At 33.0% G+C, this 27,672-nt stretch overlaps 1 protein-coding gene across 1 annotated transcript in view; it reads left to right on the top strand.

Annotated features, from left to right (window-relative positions):
• Positions 1–4,548: 4,548 nt before the first annotated feature.
• The window catches only part of LOC145257439 (uncharacterized), a 34,812-nt gene continuing 11,688 nt past the window's right edge, over positions 4,549–27,672 (top strand). The window contains exon 1 of the mRNA XM_080115662.1: positions 4,549–5,553. Coding sequence (XP_079971788.1) covers positions 5,181–5,553 — 373 coding nt within the window. The 5' untranslated portion in view covers positions 4,549–5,180. The remainder of the gene's footprint in view (positions 5,554–27,672) is intronic.

A 27,672-nucleotide genomic window follows, 5' to 3' on the forward strand; every position in this document is an offset into this window, starting at 1 on the left:
CTTTCACAGACATTTCTTGTGGTACCAGTCACTGTCAGAGCCTCGCATATATAGGCACCCTACAACGAAAATCACCTCACACAACTAAATAATGGTGACCAATCACATATAAACTGAACTCTAACAATATTCTGACAACAGAAAACTGGAAACACAGAAACACGATATCAAGGACACCGAAACACCACAGTGGAATAGAAGAATCGTATAATCTGAACCTTCCAAATAAGAATACATGCCATGACACTAACAATGGCTGGTGCCACGCAATATGGTTTTGAAAGATCAAAGAGTATGGAAGGATTTGATGATCACCATCCAAATCACCACTGGAAAACACTGATAGTACAGGAATCTTGGAGAGGCTCACTGCCATTCAAATTTCATTAAAAAAAATATGAAAACGCTGAGGTTGGTCAGTAGCAGATGGGTGACCATTTTGGGAATGCTAGGCGTCGTATGTGTTGAAAACAATTCATGCATCTAATATCATGGTTGGACCACCATAGGTGAATAAATAAGAAATTGCCGAAAGAAATTATCGTATTTTTAACAAAATGCGCAGTTATTTATCGATTCTTTCTTTTTTTGTATTGATTCTTCTAAGTATTTCCTATTTAATGGTATATTAGCAATATTGGGTTCACTAAAAGAACATTATTAATTTATTTTTCAAAGATCTAAAAGTACAGTTTTCCGCAAAAATAATGAAAATATATAAGTTTTTTTATGGGGGCTAATCTGACAGATAATAATCATTATAAACATATTCAACGAATTTCACATTTATAAACACAAAATATAAAATATGAAACACATTCAAAATTCGGATTTTCAACCTTCAAATCTGATACGTTCACAGTTGTTGTTGTTTTTTTTATCTATAATCCCCACCCTCCCCATAATAAATATAGTTTGCTACGTTTCGGCTAATTATTTTAAACATATTTGTACTCGAAAGCATGAGAAACAGTACACCTTTATAAAGTTCATTCTTCACTTAATAATCGGTGAAAATTTCGTATTGATTGGATAATTACTTGATTTTTGGTAGATTTCTAAAGAGAGACTCCGTCAAAAAGTACTTACCCCCTTCTTTTGTTTTGGATGTGCCTAGTTTTAAGCACTCATATTGCCGGTCGCCTAATGCGTCCCTATCGTGGAATACCGACTGGTCCGTTAAAAAGCTATTTTTGGAAACTTTCAGAGTGTACCTTCGAGAGAGATTTGATTTTACCGCATTAAAAACCTTGTGTTATATCTGGCTATAATGAAAAGCAGTCAAATATGAAGATGCTCTGAGTTGCTTTCCATTTACACCGCAATGAAAAAGGCTTGCTTGATTTTTAATATATATATATATATATATATATATATGTATATATATATATATATATATATATATATATATATATATATATATATATATATATATATATATATATATATATAATGTATATTACAATTGAACTCAACTATCCGCGATTTTCTTCGGTCGATATTTGTTATCGCCATAATTCTATTTCAACATAATAAATGTAACTTGGAAGAAATATGCAACTACAATAAAGAAGCTTACAAATAGTACTTTCAAGTAATTTGCAACATAAAACATGATGATTATTAAAACAGTTATTAAAGCTACGTTTCCTCTCCGTGAAGATGAACGCACTTTGTTAATCTTACAAGCATTGAACGGCATACTTTATCACATAGCTCGGATTTGTTCAAGTTCAATAATACGACTTCAGCTTTTGAATATACACAAAGTTACAACATATATATTTGTATATTTTGGCAGCAAGTCATTATTTAAGCACGTCTGATTGAACACGACAGAGTTATTCTTTTTTTCTGTTTTTTTTCTGGATATCTTTTCCATTCGCCGAGCGGTCTTTTTTTATATCCGTTGGCTTGTTGTATGGAAAGGCGCCCAAAAGTTTTTGTTCAGCCATTTTCTATACAACATGCCAGCTGATATAAAAAAAAGACCGCTCGACGAATGGAAAAGATATCCAGAAAAATTGGAAAAAAGAACATCTCTATCGTGTTCAATCAAACATGCTTGGATATATATATATATATATATATATATATATATATATATATATATATATATATATTAATATGAACAAATTCACAGGGCCAATATGAAGAAATCGACTATAAGAGTGTCTCCCACTACTTAGTCGTATTCACACCGTTTGTCTATTTGGCGAAGCTATTTACAGAACGAGATTGTCAATTTGTCTGAATTTTATTTGCGTTGCAGATCTTAGTATCTTGCCACACGAAAATTCTATATTCGGTCTGCATACTGCAAGACAGTATTTAATGTACGTTTCGACGGTCCTTTCTTCTTCATGCCGAAAAATAAATGTGTTACTTATTTCTTGTTCCTCAACTACAAGCCCATGATAAAAGATATATAAGATTGACGTCGTCGTCAATGTCACGCATGTGACCCTCAAAATGCAGCGTGACTTCTTGAATAAATCTGTCCACTGATTTAGCAAGGTTTGTGCTGGACCAATCTATTGTTGGTGGAGGTATTTGAGATGAAGCTGCCATGCTAAATCTTATCATATCGTATGGTATAACGATAATTATCTTACCTTATTGTTTAGCGGCTGCACACATATTCGATTTTTTTAATCTCCGCGGAGAAAAAATCTCTAAGCTAATTAATTATTTCAATTCGTTCCATTTTGGGTATAAAAGTGTCCTTATGTTTCTACCATAATGTTAGGTTGCGATAATGAATGGATAAGGTGAGAGGTAGGTCAACACTTGCTTTATTTATGAGACGCCGTTACAAGAAAATCTATAATAACTACAGGCAATAACTCTTCTCAACTCTAGAATTATAACACGGGTACATAATTACCACAACATAATGTACTAATTTTATTTTATCGAATACTCATACTTAATGCTTTTTTTTTTAAATATGTTTAATCAAGCTTTCATTATACGATGTTCAGCCAACAGACGACATGCCGTTTAACAAAAAATAAACTGTAGTATATGTTCTGAAACTAAACTTCGTCTTTTCTGCCCTCGGCCAGTGGAGGAGAAATCTTTTTACACCTAAGCAAGCGTTATGTTTGTCTATTTCCAGAATGCCCTTTTGTGTGTGTGTGTGTGGGGGGGGGGCAGGTCCCCACAGTAAAAAAAAAAAAAAAGATTTTGTTTAACTCTAACGCGTAGATAATCACGTAAATAGGAACGCACTCATGGTTCAGTATTGACTTTTTTGAAAAGGAGGTATTAACCTTAAAATGTTAGAAAAAGACTTGGACACAGTATAACCCATGATTGATTGAAGATTTTTAAACCAGTAAACATTAAATAAAATCAATAAATGTTTCAGATTGTATTTATATTTTTATTATACTCTTTTTTTCTAAACCAAACATTCTTTCAATTCACCCGGTGCCAATAAATTTACATTGTCACAGCCTTCTGAATCAGAAACCTATCACACAATGCTTCAATTTAACTACGTCATTTTCTCATGACATTGATAATTTTTTTGGTGATTTTATATTGTTGGGAAGGTGGGAGGTGTGATTTATAAATAGTAGGGGAGAAGTGGTTATATTTACGACATAACGGAAGGGCGGGGGATGTTATGACACCTATTTTGAGAGATCATTTTTCTTGCCTTATGTAATACAATTTTTGGAAAATATATTTTAATTGATTTATAATCATTATTTTAATCGGTCGGGAGTCTTTAATAGACGTTAATTCCTATTTCAGTCATTTAAATTATTTAGGGTGATATGGTCCACGGCATGTTTATGGTAAATCTTCCAAACTTATTTTTACTTAAACTATGTTTTAGTTACATATAAATAATAAAAATAAATATTAAATAAAACAGTAACACCAAGTTATAGAAAGTTTCATCATATATATATGGTCGCCATCTTTATGAAAAATTGGATAAGTCTATTTTATAATTTTTTAGTTAAAGGACACAGTTATGATCTTGAATAATCGTTATTTATTAGTTAAGCTCTTTCGGGTGGCAATTATGTCTCCAGACTATTTTCATGTAATCGATGAAACTTGCTCAACTTACTGTTTTAATGTTATTTTTTATTATCAAAAACAGTTTAAATAAAAACAGGATGTTTGGGAGTAATGTCAAAAACCTCGTCTAAAACATTTAATTTTGAATAATTTAGGTGACTAAAATAGGAAATAACCGATCATTCGAATAAATCTATGAATACATTGTTTATATGATCTATTTTTATGAATATATGTTTTCAGCGTATCTTCCACTTTATGCAAACTGTCACTCAAGCAATAAGTTTCCGTTTTGTTATGTTACCACCTCCCTTCCCTCAATCATAATGTGCTTTGTCTGTGTGAATAAAGTCGTTTGGTTTTGTAGTTTTGGTTATTTTAACTAGGCACTTGTACTCTCTCTCTCTCTCTCTCTCTCTCTCTCTCTCTCTCTCTCTCTCTCTCTCTCTCTCTCTCTCTCTCTCATTATCTCACTTTCTCAATTTCTCACACACACTTTCCCTTCCTTCACTAGCGCACAGGATGACGTAGTCCTTGGGAGGATATGCCCACTATTGGCTAAACCCATTAAAGAGACCGGTGCTGCTGGCAGTCGACACAGATTCGCGCCTCCGTTCCACTTCGACAAAACGCGGCTGCTGTACTTAGAATCAATCGCTTTGAGAGAAAACTTTTTTTCCACTGCATCACTTTTGTTGACAAGATATAAAACAATATCTATAAATATGCATGTATGTATGTATATATCGCCTAATTAAACGAGACAACAATCGGATTTTACCTGTGGTCTTATATATATATGCAAATATATATATATAAAAAGTTCATAAACAAAGTTTTCGAAAATAAAAAAAAAAGACGCAACAAAACGGAATTGTGAAAGTTTGACTTGAAAAGTAACGAGTTGTCGTTATTATTATAAGAAAATATATTATACAAATTAAAATCACTTGATTTACCTTTTTCCATGGATTAAAAATATTTCCGTTTCAAAATACATCATTATTTTCAAAAATATAAAATTTGCTTTAAAATGTCAGCAAAACGATTCAGAGGTTTGGAAAAGTCCAAGAAAGAATAGAAATTATATATATATAAAAAAAAAAAAAATCCAAGACAAAAAAATAGTGCTTACACTTATGCGTCGCTCCAGCGACCTTCATTTGCACGGTCCGACGGATAAAGGTATCAAAATGTTGTCCCACACAAAAACTGAACTCATCGATATGGGTGACCACGGAATACCGGAGGTGGAATTCCCCAAAATAACCTGGTTACCTGACGCTTATAATTTACCGGATATTCTCAACAAATTTGAATTACCAGTTGTGGTCAAATGCGCCATGGACACAATTCGGGCAAGAAGTAATAATTTTGACATTTCTCAACCTCTTCTACTCTTTAGCAAAAGACACGAACGCAAAGTTCTCGCGCGAAGTTTGGGTGTCAATCCAACTACAAAAACATACGAGGAAGTGGACAACCCTTTGCTCATACCTTCGGATTATAAAGGTAACTAAAGCATTTTTGTTATTTTTTTAGCGGTCAGTTTATAGTGTTCGCAAATAGGCTGGAAGATTTGAGGAATTGAAAAACTTACAAAAGTATGAAACAAGAAACATACAATATCTATATGCACTAATTTAGTCGGAATATCAATTGAATAATTCGGACAATTTATATTAAAAAAAAACACCGTAACACAAATAATGTGCCATTTAATAGAGATTGCCTTAATGAAACTAGAACCATGCAATAACAGTAATTACGACCGAAGTTACAAAATATGAATATGCCTAGCTTTGTAATAAACACTAACATAACAAATTATTAAATATTAGGCGTCTTTTTGAATTCTTTAAGTGCATTTCACATTACCGCAATCACATGCAACATCACGAAATTATAGGTGTCCGTTTTAGAGTTGGCAAATTATATTCGAAGTTTAATAGTTCGCAATTCCCTTCATTCCCGTGGTAATTATTTAGTGGCTCTGATGTAAATGGAGCAAAGGGGTGCTTCGTGGCTGTTCAAATCTCATGACCGGCAGGAATTGTCAATGTCTGTGTGAAATTCAATCCCAGGCAACGTCAAGTCTCTCTGTCTATGTCTCTTTGTCTGCATCTCTCTCTCTCTCTCTCTCTCTCTCTCTCTCTCTCTCTCTCTCTCTCTCACTATATATATGTATATATATATATATATATATATATAATGATTCGTCTTGTCAGACGAGTGCCACTTCCTCAGACACTTAAAATCCATGAGCCCAAAAATTACGTTTTGTAGTTTTTTTAGTCCTACCGGTGAATCCATGCGCTCAAGCAGGCATTAGACTGAAGACGATCATTGAGATCAATTATTACATGTTTCCAGCATTTCAAGCCTCCACACGTCACAACTTTTCCATCGCCACAGGACCATTTTTATAGACAAATGCCTGAGGGAGTATCTATACACAAATGATGTTACAGAGTCTTAGATTTGTACGAAAGCTAAGTCTCTCTCTCGGTTCAAAATATTGAGATCCAGCAACAAGCAAGAGCAAGATAGTCAGCAACAAGTTAGATTGCAGACCAGCTTAATGCGGGTACTGGTTTCCCGCTTTATGGTTTTTTAAATCAGAGATTTGCTTTTCCTAGAAAGGTTGCCTTCACCACGGCTTACGGGAGCCCTCCCCACCCCAACACACACATACATACACACAAACACACACGGTGCTAGTCGCCCGTTAACCCCGAAAACATACATATATATATATATATACATTTATATATACATATATATACATATATATATATATATATATATTTATAAATATATATATATATATATATGTACATACATATATATATATGCATAATATATGTAATACATAAATTTAGTCATCCACATACAGTACTGTTTCGCTGTTTTTATGCTCATCAGTGCGGCTAGACAGGCAACTGTCTCAAGCCAAAAATGTATATATATATATATATATATACATTTATATAAATATACATATATATATATCTACATATATAATATATATATATGTGTATATACATATATATACACACACACACACACACACACACACACACACATATATATATATATATATATATATATATATATATATATATATATATATATATTCGATCGAAATACTGGTGATTATTTACTTGTTCCCAGCAAAGCAACACGTGACACAAAGCTAGACGGGCATAATCAACGACCCTGAAGTGTCACATTACTGACTGAATTACCAAAAATAGCTAAAGATGAACCCGATTAACAATAAACTTATGCCGACTAAGACGAGTTTGTCTAACTACGTAATAGTATATAAAAGATTCTTGTAGTCTTATTTTAAATGTATGAAATCGTATAAAACAAACAAAAAAGACTGTAATTTCACATGAAATACTGTTTTTACAAGGCCCTTCGAGGATAAGGTTTAATGAGTGCACGGTAGTCACTGACGGTAGTGGTCGTTGGTAGAAGTTGGGTAGAATTTAATTAAACGCAACAAAAAACTTGTTGACATTGAACTTGAAGACGACCATGCTGTAATCAGCTGGGAAGTAGGCACGCGGACCAGAGCAATTCTGGGAAAAGTATTTGTTTATAGGATTTGTGTTTAGAATTAGGTTCAGATAGAGAGTACGGGAAATTTTAGTAAATAGGCTGTAGAATTAGGCTGTAGAAAGACGAATACGTTTTGTGAAAGTTATGCAACGGGATCATTGAATCTCAAACGAGCACCTGCCATGAAAGTAACGATAGAGCAGATGCAGGCTCTTAATGTCTCTTCTATGAGAAAGAGGTTGTAGTGATCGGAAAAGGATGTCTCCAACAAGATTTCTGACTCGGTTTTGAACAAGTGAAATCTTCAAAAGCTTGTAGTTTTCTACAATTAACTTTAACCACGCTTCAGCATATATATATATATATATATATATATATATATATATATATATATATATATATATATATATATATATATATATATATATATATATATAAGTGAAAGTGTCTGTCTGTCTATGTATGTCTGTGTACATTTCCCTACGCAATAACTCTGTCAATTTTTAGTCTACAGACTCGAAATTTGATATACAGGGTACTGAGATTTGGGAAAATCGATATAATCGGATTTTAGCCAGAAATCTGGATCTGACTTAATAACTTGATTTTCCCCAAAATAATAAATCTTAAGGGATCATAATAGGGGTCAAATTTAAAAAAATTGACCGTTTTTTTTTACCAGCATAACCTCCAAACACCCGGGTAACACCGGGCTCCCATGCTAGTCTATATATCTATAAAAGTGAACGTGTCTGTGTGTCTGTGTGTCTGTGTGTGTGTCTGCCTGTCTGCCTGTCTGTCTGTTTGTGTATATTTTATTCGCAATAACTCTGTCAATTTTTAGTCTACAGACTCGAAATTTCATATACAGTGTACTGAGAATTGGGAAAATTGATCTGATCGGTTTTCAGCCAGAAATTTGGCTGTTAAGGGGTCAAAGTTCAACGATTTGACCTTTGAGAACTCTACCAAACTCCTCCGTCAATTTTGGGTCTAAACGCTTGAAATTTTAGATATAGGCTCCTTGGACATGGATCTAACTTCATAACTCGATGTGAGCCCAAAACAATAAATTTTAAAGGGCCATAATAGGAGTCAAAGTTTTTAAAAATTGACCTTTTTTTTTTTTTTTTTTTGCTCAATATACACCTCCAAACACTCGGACAATGCCGGACTGAAATGCTAGTATATATATATATATATATATATATATATATATATATATATATATATGTGTGTGTGTGTGTGTGTGTGTGTGTGTGTGTGTGTGTGTTATTATTTGTTGTTTTCCTCTGTTTACAAACCTTAATCAATTATAATTTATTGTGTTGACGAAGACGTTTCCGTGATTTTTTAAGATCAGTATTATATTAACAATGACCGCCTATTAGCATTAATTAATATTTTTTGCTTATCAAATGTTGTCTAAGCAGAATACGACATTATACATGATAACCAACAAAAGTAGTCGTCAGAAATTCTTTCGTTTTTGTTCGGGGGAGTAAGAGGGTTAATATTAATGAATTATTTATCTGCAATGCTCATGTGCACCACAACAATATATGTATAGTAGGCAGGACAATGTGCACTTATCATTGGAATAAACGATGTATGAGTCATGATATGAATGTGTGCATGCGTATGGAGGTCGGGGACATCAAGTGTAGTTTTGATGATTCTCGGGAAGGATGAGGGTTTTAAAGGATGCAGTATTTCGACAGGCAACAACTGATGCAAGAAGTTTGTTTCGGTTTATTTTTTGTCGACACGTGTAGTTACGGATCGTTTTTGCATTCAATTCATGTCGTCGACATGATCCCTAGTAAAAGCTTATAACACGTGATAGGTGGGCGAAGCTTAACAAAAGTTGACGGGGATGTGTATAATAAGCATAAACATTTAAAGCAAATGAATGCTGCGATCAGGAATTCCATTCACGACTTTTAAATACAATATAAAATTAAATACAATATAAAATTAAATACAATACAAAATTAAATACAATACAAAATCAAATACAATACAAAATTAAATACAATACAAAATTAAATACAATATAAAATTAAATACAATACAAAATTAAATACAATATAAAATAAAATACAATATAAAATTAAATACAATATAAAATTAAATACAATACAAAATTAAATACAATACAAAATCAAATACAATACAAAATTAAATACAATACAAAATTAAATACAATACAAAATTAAATACAATATAAAATTAAATACAATACAAAATTAAATACAATATAAAATAAAATACAATACAAAATTAAATACAATATAAAATTACACATTCTTATTGTCACAACTTCATCACTGACTGCCGTTTCTAAAGCTACTTTCCATCAGTTTAAACCACGAATATAAATCGATGCATACAGTTAAATAATTCATCTTTTACAAATAAAATCTTTCATCTTCTTGTGGTTTTATTGTTTATTTTCTACATTAACAATCATTTGACTTGGGATGGAAGTGTAGTTTATGTTCTATCTTCAGTAAGAGAAGAGATCCTGATTGACTTGTGCAACTTTTATTTTTCTCTCGTCCAGAGTCCCTCTTTTGAGGGAAATGTATAAATGCCACATCAAAAATCGACTTGTGTGTCGAACTTTTCCCTTGTGAGAAAGCAAGTAGCTTTGGACGTCCATGCGCTTCAATCGATTTAATCATTTTTTTTTCGTTTACAAAGTCCATATTAACTTGTCTCTACATAAGAGCAAAGTTAGAATTTTTAATGTGGGAGTAAATCCAGTTTCACAAAAAGGAGACCTTCTAGATTTGAACAAAAATGTCTAAGTGTGGGTGGGATTTTGATGGAAGCAAAAGAAATAAAGATAGAGTTAGAAAGTGCATGAGGTTCATCAAAGATAAAAAATTAATTTGGAAATGCCACGAGGAAAATTAAAAATGAAGTGGATAGATGGCACCTTGGAGGATCTCTATTACCGAAAATTAAAAAAAATAAAAACAAAAAAAAGAAATTCAATATTCACTGACTCAACTAACTCAAAATTTATCTCAACTGGGATAGGTTCCAAAAGAACCCAGAGTCAGTGTGTCATGCTCAGACAGGATACACATACGCATACTTGATCTCTTTTTGAATGCACGGTTTCGCAACTTGTATCCAATTTAATTTATTTTTATTTCGGACTATTAGTCTCATCTTTATTAGTTGTTGTTTTTTGATTTTTTATTGTTTTTTTTTTGTTTATTTTATTTTTTGTTTATTCACAACGTTTCGGCCAACTATTCCTCTTGCCTTCGTCAGGTGGTAACCGCGACGGATAGGAACATCGAATCTCCTAACTGCATTCTCAGCCATCACTGCCATCCGTAGTTGTTGTCGTCTCACCACATTTTGACCAATTAACCTCTGGCACGCTTTGGGTGGTATTGAAACCGCTATCTTCAGACAATGTTCATCTGGAACTGTAGAGATTCAACGTCTCTATCAACTGCGCCACGGGCCCCGAAGGGCGATCAAGGTTGGATTCTTTGATCTTATAAATCCACGTTTATTTATTATCTGATCTTCCATAGTCGGGTCCGTACCGATTGGTATATATATATATATATTATTCCTTAATTGGAATTCATTTTTGAGATGAGCATTATATATTAATTTAAAAAAAAATAAATAAAAGATCAAAAAACAACAACTAATAAAGATGAGACGACTAATAGTCCGAAATAAAAATAAATTAATATATAATGCTTGTATCCAATTTGTTGAATGCCGTAGAATATGATCTTTTCTTATTACATTTAATCCTAACCCTGATCATTAAAGGATAAAATCAGATATTAACGAGAAAAAGATTCAGCTTCAAGAAAGCCTAATCGAATAACAATGTTTATAATGTCTTCTTTTTTTAATTGAATTGGGTTCAGTTGAACAGTCGTTTCTGCTATTTCTTTGAAGTTAGTTCCAAAAGCTCTCATGCCTAATCGGTACGCGGGTTAATATTTTTCGTTTAACTGGTTGTGTAGATAAAAATTAAGCAAGTTGATCTCGAATACCGTTTGCACTAAGAAGTGAGTTCAATTCACTAAACTAAACTAAGCTTATCTAATAAATATCTAGTTTATACTTGTTCCGTGGGTAGTGTTGGTACATTACCTGGTATGTCAGTTTAATCTTTAACTAACTTCTATCGCTTTATAGCAAGCACAATGAAAAATATTAGTGAAAAAAATACATTGCCTTGTATTTGCGTTACAGAGTAAGTAACTATGATGTGTGTATTGCGTATTGTTTTATGGACAAGCATGATAATTTATTTTATTATAATTTGCTTTCAACTAACCTTTGTATTTACCATTTTGCGGATTATCAAAAAGTTAAGTTTTAAAATATTTATGTAATTTTTAAAAAAAATATTTTATTATGTTATGTTAATTTCTTTAAATTTGTAAAACACAATTCCAGTTTTAAATAATCCTTTATATTTTACATAAGATTCAAACTGGGGTATAGACATTGTAAAATTACTTCCTTAAGAATATATACCCTACCTATTTCTTTTTTATCAAACCATCATATGTTTCTATTTGCATACGAACGTACAAAAATACTAGAACAGTTTTAATAGTATTTTATTTGCTTTTTGTTTTGTTTTGTGTTTGTTTTGCATAACATGTATTCAAAATAGATTCAAAATAAGGTTTTCTTTCAAATGAGAGGTAAAACGACAAAATGAAAGAATGGTAACTTTCTCTTTTACTAACAAATCACCACTTATCAAGGCAAAACTCCACTCGAGGATAAGGATTAATGAGATGGATTGTTAGTTTAAGGATGAAGAATCTTATGAGAGGATTGAAAATAATGATTCGATTAAACAAAGTTCGATTACTTATGAGGACGGTATATTGACATTATATTTGAGAAAGAGCATGTTATAGTTTGAAGAGAAGCAGTATCATGAGAAGGTGTTCCACCTGTGAAAAGTTATTGCAAAGAAACTCCGTTCATGGAAATGTCCTTTGAGAGAAATGAAAGGGTTTTGTAGTTGTAGAAAGAAGGCGAGTTCTTGCTGTATATGTCGTATGTGGATAAACCAGATATCGGAGTTCATTCAAAACTGAACTATTTATGTTGCGGCTGTGTTCGTTGTGTTGTTAAGTGAGTTGAAATTCTGAACAGAGTCACGAAGATCGTGCCTCAGGGATGCCTGTTCTGGATGAAATTCATTTCGTTGGTCGCATTTATTCATTAACCTGCAAGATTGGTGTTTTTTTTTTTTATAACTCGAAGTTTTAATCTGTAGCACACAAGGGAATGTGAAAAGGTATTGATGGCTAAGTTACTAACGACGTCGACTGAAAGCCTAAGTGTGCCAAGATCGAGTCCAGTTCGTTCCATAGAAGCACGTTTATTAAATCAATACTTCGCCATGTGTTTGTTTAACCTCCGGAAAAGATGATAAATAAAGCAACACACAAAGGAACGGCGCTAAAGCAACATTGTTACTTTCACTCTACTGATGTGCAGTTTCCGTGGCCGACGGAAGACGAGAAGACGCCGAATCTTGATGCGGACTCCTTCTGGATTTTCACCAAAGGCCTGTTAACCGTGTTGCAGCCTTGATACCGATGAGTAAGCCTGCCAAAAACTCAAAACTCCATAGCTCTGACATAGCCACGTCGCTACCACCCCTACCAGGGTAAATAAGGACTCAGGAGTGTCCTGTTTCATTTAAATTCTAACATTTATGTTAAATTCTTCTTCTTCAATTTGTGCTGCGAAACTTCCTCAGGAAAAAGCAAATGATGGCAATCGATGACTGTATATACTTTACCTTATTTTTATTGCGAATATTAATTTCATCCCTTTCTTTCGTGATGACTTGAACTTTTATTCTTCCGCTGTAAAGGTGGGTGTTAGGTGCACTGTCGTATGACTCAGAAAGAATATATTGATTTCTAGCGGTCTTCAGGCTTCATTGCTCCTATTCTTTCCTTTCTTCTTTGTGTCATGCTACGGAAGCTACTAATTGAATCACCTGTAATACGCAACGTTCACATTTTCTAGCGTAGCACAACGCTCTACGGTGACATTTAAAGAAAAAATCATTAGGCAGAAAACCTTTCATTGTCCGTCTGAAGCCGAATGGGTAAAAAGTTCGGAATAGTTGACACTCGAAAAATCATAAACAAAAATAAACACATAATTTATATAAAACTCATCAGAATTAAATTTTCTACCAAATCTGGTGAACAACATTTTCATAATGTAAACTACTATTAAAAACGATTTCGTTAAATGCTGAGGGAGAATTAGTGAATGCGCATTGCAAAAGAGTAAAATTTTTGCAAATTAATGGGGTGGGTGGATCATCTCATTTCTAAACTAGTGCTCGGTGCATCACAGTACTTGTTTTATGTGCATATATTATTATACTAAAACTGATTAATCGACATTTGTTTCCTTAATGCTTTTTTCCTATATATTTTCATCACAAAAAATACGCGCTAAAATAATATTTCTCAAGTACAAACATCTTTTATTTTAATTTCTCTAATTAGCCATATTTTGTAATTGACTAACAATGTGCTCTCTCTCTCTCTCTCTCTCTCTCTCTCTCTCTCTCTCTCTCTCTCTCTCTCTCTCTCTCTCTCTGTAGTCCTGTCTGTCATTTTCCAACTTTCTTACTCCATTGCTTTACCTATTCGTTCTTAATTTGTAATTTCCCATTCTCTCTCTCTCTCTCTCTCTCTCTCTCTCTTTCTCTGTTTATTGAGAGTTGAAGTTAAAGAAAAACAACAACAACAACAATAATAATAATAATAATAATAATAATAATAATAATAATTGGAATAACCTTTTACAAACAAAAAGGATGACATAAATAATAATGTGACTTCACTAGTAACTGTAAGAGAGAAGAGGAGAGAGAGGAATAGTGAGGAAAAGAGGGGAGAGAGTGGGAGAGAGAAATAGTGAAAGAGATAGAAATAGAAAGCGACAAACAACTTTGGGAGTTTTGTTTTATTTTATACTAGCAGTTCAGCCAGGCTTTACTCGGGCCCTATGTACTGTTCATAACTTGCCCTACGTGGGAATACACTTTATGTAAGATTTCAAATGTTTAGACCAAAATTTGTCTGAGTAACCTCGTAGAGACCGCAGAAATCAATGTTTTTTTTTTTTTAACTTTGATCCCTTAACATTTATTATTTTGGTCTCAAATCAAAATAAAAAGTTTTACCCATGTCCAAGTTTCCTACATCTACAATTTCAAGTCTTTAAGTCCAAAATCGGCAGAGGAATTTGATAGATTCTGCAAAGGTCAACTCTTTCAACTTTGACCATTTGGCAGCCAAATTTTCTCCCCAAAACTGATTGAAATGCTTGCCGCATAACTGAATACCCGTTAAGTATACATTTCAAATGTTTAGACCAAAAATTGGCTGAGTAATTTGCTAGACGCCGGTAAAATCTTTTAAACTTTTATCCCTTGGCAGCTCAAATTTTCGACCCAAACCGATTAAAAAGCTTGCCCTATCTCTGAATATCCTTTATGTAAAATTTCAAATGTTTAGACCAAAAATTTGCTGAGTAATTTGGTAGAGACCGCAGAGATCAAATTTTTTTTTAATCTTGACCCCAATTTTGACCCCCTTAACATTTATTTTTTTAGGATCAAATCAAATTAAAAAGTTTGATCCATGTCCAAGTAACCTACATGTCAAATTAAGTGTTTAGACCAAAAATTAGCGGAGGAGTTTGGTAGAGTTCTCAAAGGTCAAATCATTGAACTTTGACCCCTTGAAAGCCAAATTTCTGACCGAAAAACGATTAAAAAGATTTTCCCAAATCTCAATACCCGTTATGTCAAATCGCGAGTTTCTAGACCAAAAGTTGACACAGTTATTTGGTAGGGAAATCTACACACACACACACACACACACACACACACACACACACACGCATACACACATACACACACACACACACACATACACACACACACATACACGCAGACGTTTTCACTTTTATAGATATATAGATATTTAACTGGTTTTACAACTCACATATTCCTGATTTAAACTATCAAACCCGAGCTTAATGGGTGACCCAATGTGCCCATATTTGCTGGCTTCGCCACAGAAAGAGTTGGATATTCCCCACATTAAAACCTTAACCTTTTGTCTTTTTTGTCATAGTGGGGAAACAAATAAATAGAAACTAAAGGACAGTGACATAAACAGGTGTTTTTGATAAAAAAACGGGGACAAAACACAAAAAAAACGACATATGAGGCTCAAAATGAAGAATGTTTTTATTCTTTGTTTTATTTATTAAATAAATTGGATTGTATTAAATTTGGATTGTAATGGTTATCTAAGCATATCAATTGTTATCTAATTATACGAATAGCATATGCATATGTCGCTTTGGTTATTCGTTAATTTCGTTTTCACTATTAGTTCTAAGAACTTGAAATTTGGCATAAATGATTACCAACCTATGCAGATTGTCCTCGAGAAGTATTACACTTATCCTTTTTTAAAAAAGAGCTCCTCGAGGTATCATATATCATATAATGTTTATCATTTTAATATCAACTATTGAGGTCTAAGTTCTACAAAGCAAATGCCTTTCTATGTCTATAATTTTTTATATCGGAATTTTCGATGGATCTAAATAGTTTGAATGCTTAAATTCTTCCAATTTTAAGAGTTCCTAAAAGAACATGGCCTCTTGAAATTGTTGTTACCCTTGATTTTAATGAAATTTAAACCGCCAGTAAAAGAAACAGTTATATCAATCCAGAATAACTGAGTAAATTATTTTAAGAACATAAATGGAAGTCTAATGTCACAAAGTTAAAATTTTTCAAAATTTCTAATCCAATCTCTCTACTCGAGAAAGCCTCTTTCTTTGATTATCTTCTAGGAATGACTTTCACTCCCGACCTGAAATGGAAAAATTGGATCAATTCTGTTGATAAAGTTGCTGGAAAAATGGTGGGATCATCCTCCATCACCATCAGGTACCTCACCCCTGATACAATCCTTTACTTGTATGAGATCCAGATAAGTCCCAAGATGGAGTACGTCTGTCATATCTGGAAAGGTGCCGTTCGCAGCACATTTATTTATCCATTTATTTATATATATTTTTTTTGCACAGTACAAAATCGACTTAGCGAGGAGTGATCTCTTCTCGTCCCTTCAACCTCTTTCGCACTGAAGAGATATTGCTACCCTCTCTCTACTGTATCGTTTCATTCACTGTAAGTGTTCGACTGAGATCAAATCCCTGCCTCCACTGTAAAATATTCACAGCAAGAACTCGTCTATTTACAACAGAGAACTTTACTTTTTCTTTCTCTCCACGCCAAGCCCTTTTTTCTTTCTCTCTCTCTCTCTTTCTCTTTCTCTCTTTTTTCTCTCTCTCTATCTATCTATCTATCTATCTATCTCTCTATTTATCAAAAACTAAAATGGAACTTATACGGAAAAATATCTTTCCTAGAACATCTCATATGCAAGATGATACCACGAATTTGTTTTCCAACTGGTTACAGCATGGTTGTCTTCAAGTTTAATATAAATGAATACTTGAGCCGTCCTCTTAGATAATCAATTCAGCTTAATCTTTTGCCCATTCCACCAATCTTTTCGTAGTGGTGACTATCGTCAAACTAATGATCTCTTTAATCCAGCTCCCTAAAAAAGGGCACACTTGAATGGGACAAAAAGTAAAATTGCCGAATGCCGAGGACAGAAAAGCCGAAAAGCAGCATTAAACCATTTATAAGTCGTTAACATGCTGTATGGACGATCATGGGCGTTGTATAATTTATAAAAATAAATAAGTGAGATATATTACCATTTGTTTTTTATAACCGGTTTTAAAATAGAGTTATTTACATTTCCCATTGTTTTTTTCAGAAAGTCTGTTTTATACTCATCCATAAGTAAAAACACATTTGCAGTAATAAAAAAAAGAAAAGAAAAGAAAAAAAAACAATTCTAGTTTATTTATATTTTTTTTTGTTTATGAAAAACGCTAAAAAGTAAAATATTTTCGCTCATAAATAAAACAATACTACATTTGTAATTCTTTTCTTAGCATAATTAGATTTTAGTTTCACTCGTTAAACCGGTTGACATAATCAGTTTCTTGAAAAGAAATTTACTTCTTTTATTAAAACTTTTTTGATTTGTTGCGTAACTGATAATAAAGTTTATATCATTCAAACATTGCCGTGTTTGAATGATATGGTTAAGTGGCAGTTTTAGTCATTTAGAACTGCTTTAAAGCTTCACCGCTAATTCATTTTTCGACCAAATTTCAAACAATTATTAAAGTTTATAGATCACCTTCTCAGCTATATTGTGAAAACATTTTTTTTTTCAATTTTCGTTCAGTAAAACAAACGTAGGGAGGTGGGCGACGTTTTTATGACTGATTTCCATAACAACCACCAGTGACTACTGTTGCTAGCAATTCACCGCTCTCGCGAAAAGAGAAGTAACAAGTGAAACAGAAATAATGAAAGAATGAAAGGGAGATAATTGGGGGAATTTTATTGAAAGAAGACGAGTGCCGTACATTGTTATTACATATGTGCATGTTATGTTTATGGGGGCAAAAAATAAGACTGAAATTAAACAAAGAACAAGTGAATTTACTGGAAGCCTAGAAAAATCATGGATTACAATAGAAAAATGCGAGCATGAAAAGTAATATAGTTAAGCTTAAGCACTTTTGCTTTTTAGAAGGAAACGGCAACGAATTTGACAAGTAGCGTATCTTTTCTATATAAATAAAACAGTACATGTAGGTATATGTATGTATCTCTATGAAAATATTTAATCGTAAAGGACTAGTTGTTAAAACTGGAAAAGAAAAGGACAAGGTATTCTGGTAAAAAATATAATAAATTTATAACTTGAAATATTGCAACATTCAGAATTTTTAAAAATTCTATTTATAACATTATATAATCAATTCATAATGCTGCAATATTTTAAGTTATAATTTTATTATACTTTTTACTACAATACCTTGTCCTTTTCTTTTCCAGTTTTAACAACTAGTCCTTTACTTTTCCATGTTTAAGTTTAACCATATTACTTTTCATGCTCGCATTTTTCTATTGTAATAAATATATATTTATAAATTAATATATATTTATAAATTAATATATATTTATAAATTAATATATATTTATATAAACAAAATCTTCCAATGCTTTCTTCGATAATTATTAATCTATACTGTATAAACTAGCAAAAATTCTGCTCCATCTAATCATATATTTTTGCTAGTATATATTGGAACAGGTAGATACTACACTCCCTTCAAGGAGAAGGTAATACTTGGGAGGATAGTATCATGATAAAATAATATATATAAAACTAAACTACCATTCAAACGAGAATGTAATGTGTTAGGGGATAGTCTTCTAACAATAGAACAGATACTGCACTACATTCTTGCATTGACATTAAAAAATAAGAATAGTATAATTCTGGCTTCAGTCAAGACTCTCTAAAATCTCCATCATTAATAGTAGAAAAAGTATAGTTTCGAATTCAGACAAACAGATACCAAATTACAATTAGTAATAGATGCATTCTTGTATCAAGCCCCATAGCACTATATAGTATCTTTCAATGCTCAATTTAAAGGGGGGTAGTGTAGTGGTTATTGCTCTTATCATTATATCACCCTTCTAGGTATTATCTCCTCCTTTTCTTTGGTGGGGTAATGTCTGTTCTGTTTTCATGAGAACATCATCCCAAGCATTACCTCTTCCTTTGATAGTTAGTGTAGTATATATTCGTTCGTTATGATACTATCCTCCCAGGATAGCAAAATATTAAATTGGAGCAGCATATATTTGCTAATAATAAATAAAATATAATTAAGTATGCTCGTTTCAAAGGTAAATTTTAAAATTAAACATATCTTACCTTTTTCACTTGCAAACTATTAAATCATTTACGAAGAAATTTTGCTTTTTAGAAAGAAACGGCAATGAATTTGATAAGTAGCGTATCTTTTCTATATAAATAAAACAGTAGATGTATCATGCGTATGTATGTCTATGAAAATATTTAACCGATAAACTCTTAACACACATAACTCACATAACACTGAAATTAACAAGAAATAGTAATCGTACACGAAGGATAATTTATAACGAGTAAAATCTTCTTTTTTTTTTTTAGTGGATGAATACCGCGTACAGAAATATGTTGGCAAGTTGTTCATTTCAACTTGCCGACATATTTCTTTTACTTTTCTGCATGCGCCAATTCATTCATAGCTTGAAGTAGTTTAATTTTAAATCTTACTTAATTATCTCAAATAGTATGGAACGCGGATGGAAGAAAAAAAAACACACAAGCGAATTATTAAGTTTAGTTATTATTATAGAACTAGCGGGGGTACCCGGCGTTGCCCGAGTGTTTGTTTCCGGGACGGGGGGGGAGTTTTAAAAAATGTTATGGTAGGTAAGTAGGAAGGATCAAACCCAGAGTCATGAGTAAAAGTAGGAAAATAAAGTGTGAAAAAAAAACAAACATCTGCAACGTTAACAGTTCGGCCACCAAGAAAAGTCCATTCCAGTTGTTTAGGAAAAAAAAAAACAAAAAAAACGACTACGGTAGGTCGGCGCGAACGTGAAAATATAATGTGAATTGTCCAGCACGCTAACCACTACGCCACAGAGCACTGCAGCTTAGTTTAGTGATTTTAAATAACTTCACATGAAAGAACTACGAAGCCAAACCGGTGTTCTCTTCTCAACTGTTCCCCAAACGGTGTTAAATGGTGGCAGGGGGAGGAGGAATTTATTAGAGAGAAAATATTTTACCACTTCCATTGATCTTAACCGATTTTGGCCGTGACTTCTCAGCAGAAAAAGTATAGAAATCTAAGATTATCAAGGAATTTGAGAAATAATAAGCCTATAACACACCTCAGATATTGTTCTGCCGTGTGTGCATATTATATTTTCATGAAATATCTTGATTTTTAATCCTATTAATGTCAAAATCAGACGGGAAAAATGAGTTCATTTTATTTATATAGAGAAGAAGAGAAGATAAATTAAAATTTCTATATTTGTTTTTTGTTTTTTTCTCTTTTAAAACCTTAATGTACATTTTAAAGGAATAAATATCCGATAGAAAGTGTTGGTATACCGAAACCGAACCATTAATACCTGGTGTAGTATTAGTGAGATATGTGTGTTTCTTCCTACGGGAGTACACATACATTTTATGTAACTAGAGATGTGACGGCAGTGACACCGGCGCCAAATCAGGGAGCAGATCGAAAGAGAGGTGGCACTGATTACGTGACGAATACAGAGTGGTGGAAACTGACCGTATACTTATTGTCTGGTGTGATAGAATTGGAGAAGAAATTACTAATATGGCCTTCGCTCGTTTTGTTCTCGTCCCTCCTTTTTATGTAGCAAAGAACTTCTTATCTCGTCTCATTTCATTACATTAAATTATTTTTAATTTTAAAGTATGATAATAACAATATGCAAGCCACGTAGTTGCGAGAGTACTGTTCCTATATTTAGGCTGGTGTACCAAACCACTACCGTCTCTTTCTCTCTCTCTTTCTCTCTCTCTCTCTCTCTCTGAGAATATGTCTCGTACTGGCTGCCAAGCTCCAATCTCTGTTGCATCGCTGCAGTGTTGCATATTTGTGCTTGTTTTACAAGTGCGTCCACTGAATATGCTTTGCTGAAATTACTTTCCCTGTACTCCGGCACCGTAAATACCCCACCTCACCTGACTAATAGCAAAATAACACTCCTCTCTGTAAAAGTCCCTAGATATCTGAGAGATTATTTTATCTGACCATTTGCTTTTTGAATTCCCTCCTAACTATCTATTCCCCGATCGTACCAACATGCAAAATTTAAATGTAATGTGAACAAGCATTTTGCTGTCCATCTTCCGACTTATATTGCCTCTTATAAGTATGGCTCCTTATACTTCAGTGACAACATGCAATGTTTGAGGTGAAAAAATGTAAAAAGAAAAAAGTAAAGAAAAAGAACGAAGTAAAAAGAAAATAGAAAAAAGAAAGAGAATTTGAATTTCAGACAATGCCATTGAATATAATTACGGAACGTATTTCACATTTTCAATAATATTCGTTCTTAGAGTTCATACTTTAATATTTTCTAAGTATCTTAAATCGTGTCAAATAGTCATTACAGGCCGCCCGGAACTTTATTAGATAGATTCATTTCATGTTTACACCGCTTTGAAGTTGTCAGTACATGTTCTTTGAAAAACGTACTATGAGTCAATTATGAAGGATTTTGCGGTTTGGCAGTCAATATCTTAGATCATATGAAAGGCGAGATCTTACGGCGCAATGATGAGACTATAAGGCAAATGGCCACTAAGTGCAAATAGGCTTCTTTGTTTTTGGTATCGGCCTGTGCCAGTTTCACTTAAAAAGTAAAAGGGATTTTTGATAACCCCTGACTCATCAGGATGCAAATGAGGCCATCGCAGACATCGCACAAACATTTGCGTTTTTCATGTTTTTAAGAATGTTTCAATGCTACAAGCATTTAATCGTAAAAATCGCACTTTTATTTAGTTTTAAATGGGCCAAATCTATTATTATATTACATCTGAGTTCATCAGCGTTTGTATTCCAGCTAACTTTTCTGTAAACTTTAAATAGAACAACACCCGTCCTTGGACGAGGTAAAATAAATTCCTCGAATAGAAAAGTTATGCGCCCTCTTTATGTCCTTTTCTACACATTAAAATCGATATATAATGCTATAAAATCTCATGTATCGTATCCATATTCCAATTTTGATTTTTAAAAATCCATTACATGGCTTTAATGTCTGAAATTTAAGGGGGTCTTAATGAAAATTGAAATTCAGAGAAACTTTGTATCTAATGACTATGCATCAAATTTAATGTAAATCTAAAATATTATAGTTTTGAAATAGCTGGTTGTGTTCATATTCTGTCCCCTAAATAGCCTTTAAAATACCCCAAAGAATCTGAAATTCGGAGAATATTTATTGATTGATATCTATTATTTTTTTAATCGATGATATTTGAATTTTCATTACAAGGTTCACCTTTCTATTAACCACCTTTGAATAAAACTAAAACTAAATGTAGCCTATATTATTACCTTTAAGTCAAACAAATGTGCTCCAAAATTCATAATTATCAAGAAAATTCATTTTCCTCCAATTCCGTTTGAGTCTTGCATTAGGCATTTTGTTTCTGCTTATATTAGAAACGTGTGAAAAACATAGAAAATAGATGGCACACATCAGACAAGAAAACTCTTGTTTTTTTTGTTTTTGTTTTTTTTGGACTATCAGCAAAGTGTAGTATCTGTTCTCATGTAAAACTTCATCTTTTATATCCTTAGGCAGTGAAAGGAGGGATCCTATACAGATGTAATTTTAAGTTTTTTGGGTTTTTTTTTTAATTCAGAGTTACACTTTTTGAGAAATTGGATTTTCACCAAATTAAAAACCGACCATTTGCTCAACGTTGACCCTGTAGAGGGATAAGTAAATAAGGACGTATAACATTAGCAACGTCATAGTATTTAGTTTAGTTTAAAATGATTACCTTAAATTGAAATCGCATTTAAATAGAAAACTTAATCTATACGCCTATAAATTATTTGTGTGTGTATTGATATCCATATAAACCCCTTTTTCTCTGTTTATTTAAAAAGAAACGACAACTTTATTATATATGGGACGTGGAATTGCATTCACTAGCAAAAGATCTAGCTAATTTGCATATTCTTTTAAACATTCATTTTAATTAATTTCATATTAGTTTCTTATTGTTGTTGGTTGTTGCTGTTTTCTTATCGGATAATCATTTTTAGTTAACTATTATGCGTAATTATATTCATGCGGATAGTCTTCATGAGTTATACTTGCGTAATATTTGTTTAAAAAGGTTATAGTAAACACACACCTCTTTCTCTATATATATTATGTATGCGTGTATATATATATATATATATATATATATATATATATATATATATATATATATATATGCTTAAAAAATTGCCTACCAAACACCTTTGTCAGTTTTTGGTCTACAGCCATAAAACTTAATATATAGAGTATTCAAACCTATGCGAAACTTTATATTTGGGTTTTAGCCGGGGACAATCGGTGCAAAAGTGTGAAAATTAAAAAAAAATGGAATTTGCCAGATGAAGGTCGAATAACGGCATTACGAATATACATACGTAACGTAATTGCTATTGGTTCATACTTTAATTTTTAGTCTTGCAGCAAAGATATCTGCATAGTTCAGGCTATCGCCAAAGGAAAAAGTAAATCGTAAGCTAAACGTTTTGGTTTCGATTCTCGTCGGTGGTGCACGAGTAATTTTTTGTTTTTTTCTTTTTAAATCATTGCTATAATATAATAATAAATACGAATTCAGCATTAATCAAAATATCATATTTAAGCGTATTTTACGCCCGGGCAATTCCAAACAGCCTGCTAATGGTATCTAAATTTGTTTGTTTGTTTGTTTGTTTTATGTTATTCATTTGTTGGTGTTATTTAATGCCGAATTTGACATAACAGAATGTTTGCTAATGGAGTCGAGTCGCACCAATATCTTGTACTTGATGCCATTTGCTAAACACTTGGTATAATGCGGTAGGATGAAGGGTGAGTGGGGCAATATCAGAAAAGTCTTTCCTAAATCTTAGTGTAATGGTTAAGAAAAAGGGAACCTTTCGATCGCCCCTTAGTATAGCTGAACAATTTAGTTTTTTAATCTTAAAACACAACACATACTGTAAACGATTGATAACTTTCAGTAACGTAATCTCAATTTTAACATATGTTTTTGCTTTGGAAAATAGTTTGGTTCGGTTTTCTTGTCCCTATTAAAAAAGGATCAACGGTGTTTATGAAATTGTTTTAGAATGAATATGTCAGTTAGCTTTATATTTCTATATAATTACCCCCTCTAAAAAACACTAAAAATTCCATTCTCGCTTGTTATTTCATAATAAGAATTACAGAAAAGGAACTATTTTCAAGCATTCAAACATTTCTGCGGATATCAACTGTTGTTTATTTCTGCCCAGTCCTAATTTGACGCTAAAATACGAAGGTCTTAAATAGACGCTGTAGTGACTAGACGCTAAAACATTATCTCTTCCTTGATTTCACAGGACAAGATAGAACTCTAGAACTGTTCTCGTTTTAATAGCTAATGTCCACCTGTAGAATTAACTTGTTTGACATTTTTGTGCTCCTGTGTTAACAAAACGGTTAAATAAAGTTGATAAAATTGTAGTGAAGATATTGGTATTTTCATATGGAATTCTGGTTTCAAGCTAATTCCGTCACCCGCTTCTACAAATTAGCTATCTCCAATCTCAGAAAAGCATCTCATAACACCAACTACTCTACATAAGTAACCTCCAGTTTATTACCTTTTTTTTATCTGAACTTATAAATCTCTATAATGTTCAAATCGTGCATTATTGTTAAAAGTCTATCTAAATAATGGGATGATTGCTTACAAAAAGGAGAGCAATATAGCCGTTTTTTTTAATTCGTATGTAGTCAGTTGACAAATAAATGAGAGGAAACAAAGGAATAAAATGGAGTGTTGATAAATGATCGTGTTTTAAATTAATTTTCCATAAAGAAAGTCATACACGTTTATTATCGTATGCGAACGTAGTAATTGTGAGAACATCACATTATTTTTTAGTTAGAGAAGGAATAGTTATCTGGATGTTGAGAGGAATTTGGAATTCGAGGAACTTGGAGTTTGTGAAACAATAGTTACTTAATTGCTGAGAAGCGTCTCTGAGCGTGCTGATGGCATTCTTTTGAGAGCAGTTCAAAAGTCAACAAAGTCAGGGCAATTGTTGAAATGATCTTTTCCTTGTTGTTTAAGAAATGCATGGTTGATCTTGTCCATTTCTAGGAGGTCCACACTTTCATACCGTTACCTCCCGCCTTTCAGGGAAACTAAGTTTATTGCTTGCTGCCTGAGACACCTTGACCAAAGAATGTGGATGGGGTTGCTCAGATAATTATTAATAGACCAGATTGCTCCTCTTTTAGGGGCCTTTGATTAAATCTCTTCCACATACCCACCTTGTGTCATAGCTGTATGCGGTGGAAGGAAGTAAATAAGATCTATGAGCTTAGGATAATTCGGATATCCGTGTGCTGCTTGGATAGTTGCGTTGAACGCCGTGTCCGGTTAAGTTGTCTACCTGTAAAGTTTGAAAATTATTCCCATCCACTCAGAATTGTTCAATTGAGTAAAATTATCATTACCTATAGACAGACTCACATGTCTCTGATGTCATTCGGTTGGGGAGTGTCTTTCAGCTAATTTAATTTGGGTCACCATAGGAAGCTTCTTTGTCGAATTTCTGCATGAACAGTCGCGATGAACAGGTGTTTTGAACTGCCTGTTGTTAAAATATATTGTTCTTTCTTATTCGTCTTGGACGTAGATGCTAATGCGACTAAAAATTAAGGATTTCGTTTTTTATATGAGAGGTAGCTGTCGAAGTGGGCACTTTCGTTTGGATACAAAAATAAAACTTCCCACATTTTACGACGCGCGTACCTGTGGAATCCAAAATACGTCATGCTTTCCGAAATTTCCTCCATTTATTTAAAAGTGCGAATCTATATTTCCTAAATTCCTTAAATTTAGACTAAAAATATACAAGATGAGTACGCCTTTCTTTCCACCTCGGCAAATGAAAGCATATCAAGTGCTGCGCGTCAACATATGAAATATGCCTGATATATACACTTAAGTGTTTACCAGAATAAGAAAAGGTCGAGTTTCATATCTCTCCTCTTGCTTTAATGTCCATTCGCTCTCACCTCTATAGTCACTTCCTCCATCCTTCCTGTTTATCGGACTGACCTTAATTGAAATTACAACTAGGACACAAACACACACATGTATAAGCACACACATATTAACTAACAAATGCATAAAAACAAAGCAATTATATATATGCGTGGGTATGTGTGTGTAAATATATGGAAGAGGTTGCACGTTTTGATTGGCTGATGTTGAGTGATGTTTTTTTGTTTTTATTTTTGGTCATCCGTATTTCTATCAACAGCTCGATTTATAATTTTAAGGATGCGTAGTGCCTTGCATTTGACATGGTGACATTCTCCTTTGAAATCATACATGGGTTCCTAATGATGCTGGCAAGAAGGTTTATAACCTGAATCTTGCGATAAAAAATAGTATATCACCAACGATCGTCTGCGCTGCATCTACAATATGCATTCTCGATATATATATATATATATATATATATATATATATATATATATATATATATATATTCAGAATGTGAGACATTATATAATATATATATTGAGCCTGGCTAGTACCAGATGAGTGACTATTTGAAAATTCTAGGCGTTGTATGTTCTCTCCGCTTATTTCGGCATTGTTTCCGGCCATTCTGAACCTTCGTCTGCCATTGGTATTTTACAACGCCGACTCTCTTTGTACAAAAATTCCACTTGCAGGCATCCTTACCATAGTCTGTCAAGACTAAAGGAAGCTACCTACATTCTCGACCACTTTATGAAGATCCCCACATACAAACCTATCCTGCCGTCCAAATGTATATACGTACTTCGGAGCTTTTATTCAATGAGAGTGATACGTACGCATGATATGGAGTTTACTATGCTCAAGCTTGTGGCCTTTTAAACTACATCCCACGCCATGCTTGATTCGGACAGTGCACATATTTTGAAGACATCGCTTATAATCGAGAATGTGACCGTGTTTTGGTCTTAGATTCAAGTTGCGTTATAGGCGGCTTTCTGACAGCAGAAAATGTTGCAAATTACGAGATCAAATTCAGTGCAGAGAAGGAAAAAGTGAAGATCATTGCTAATCACACTCTACAAGCTATACTTATCGAATGTGATCCACATTCCATGATATTGCCTAATCTGGGCGTTCAAGTCGTCTAGAAAGAAGAACTCGTCAACTACTGAGATAA

Source organism: Euprymna scolopes, chromosome 3 (genome assembly GCF_053919585.1).
Source record: "Euprymna scolopes isolate OS-2025 chromosome 3, ASM5391958v1, whole genome shotgun sequence".
Lineage (NCBI taxonomy): Eukaryota > Metazoa > Mollusca > Cephalopoda > Sepiida > Sepiolidae > Euprymna > Euprymna scolopes.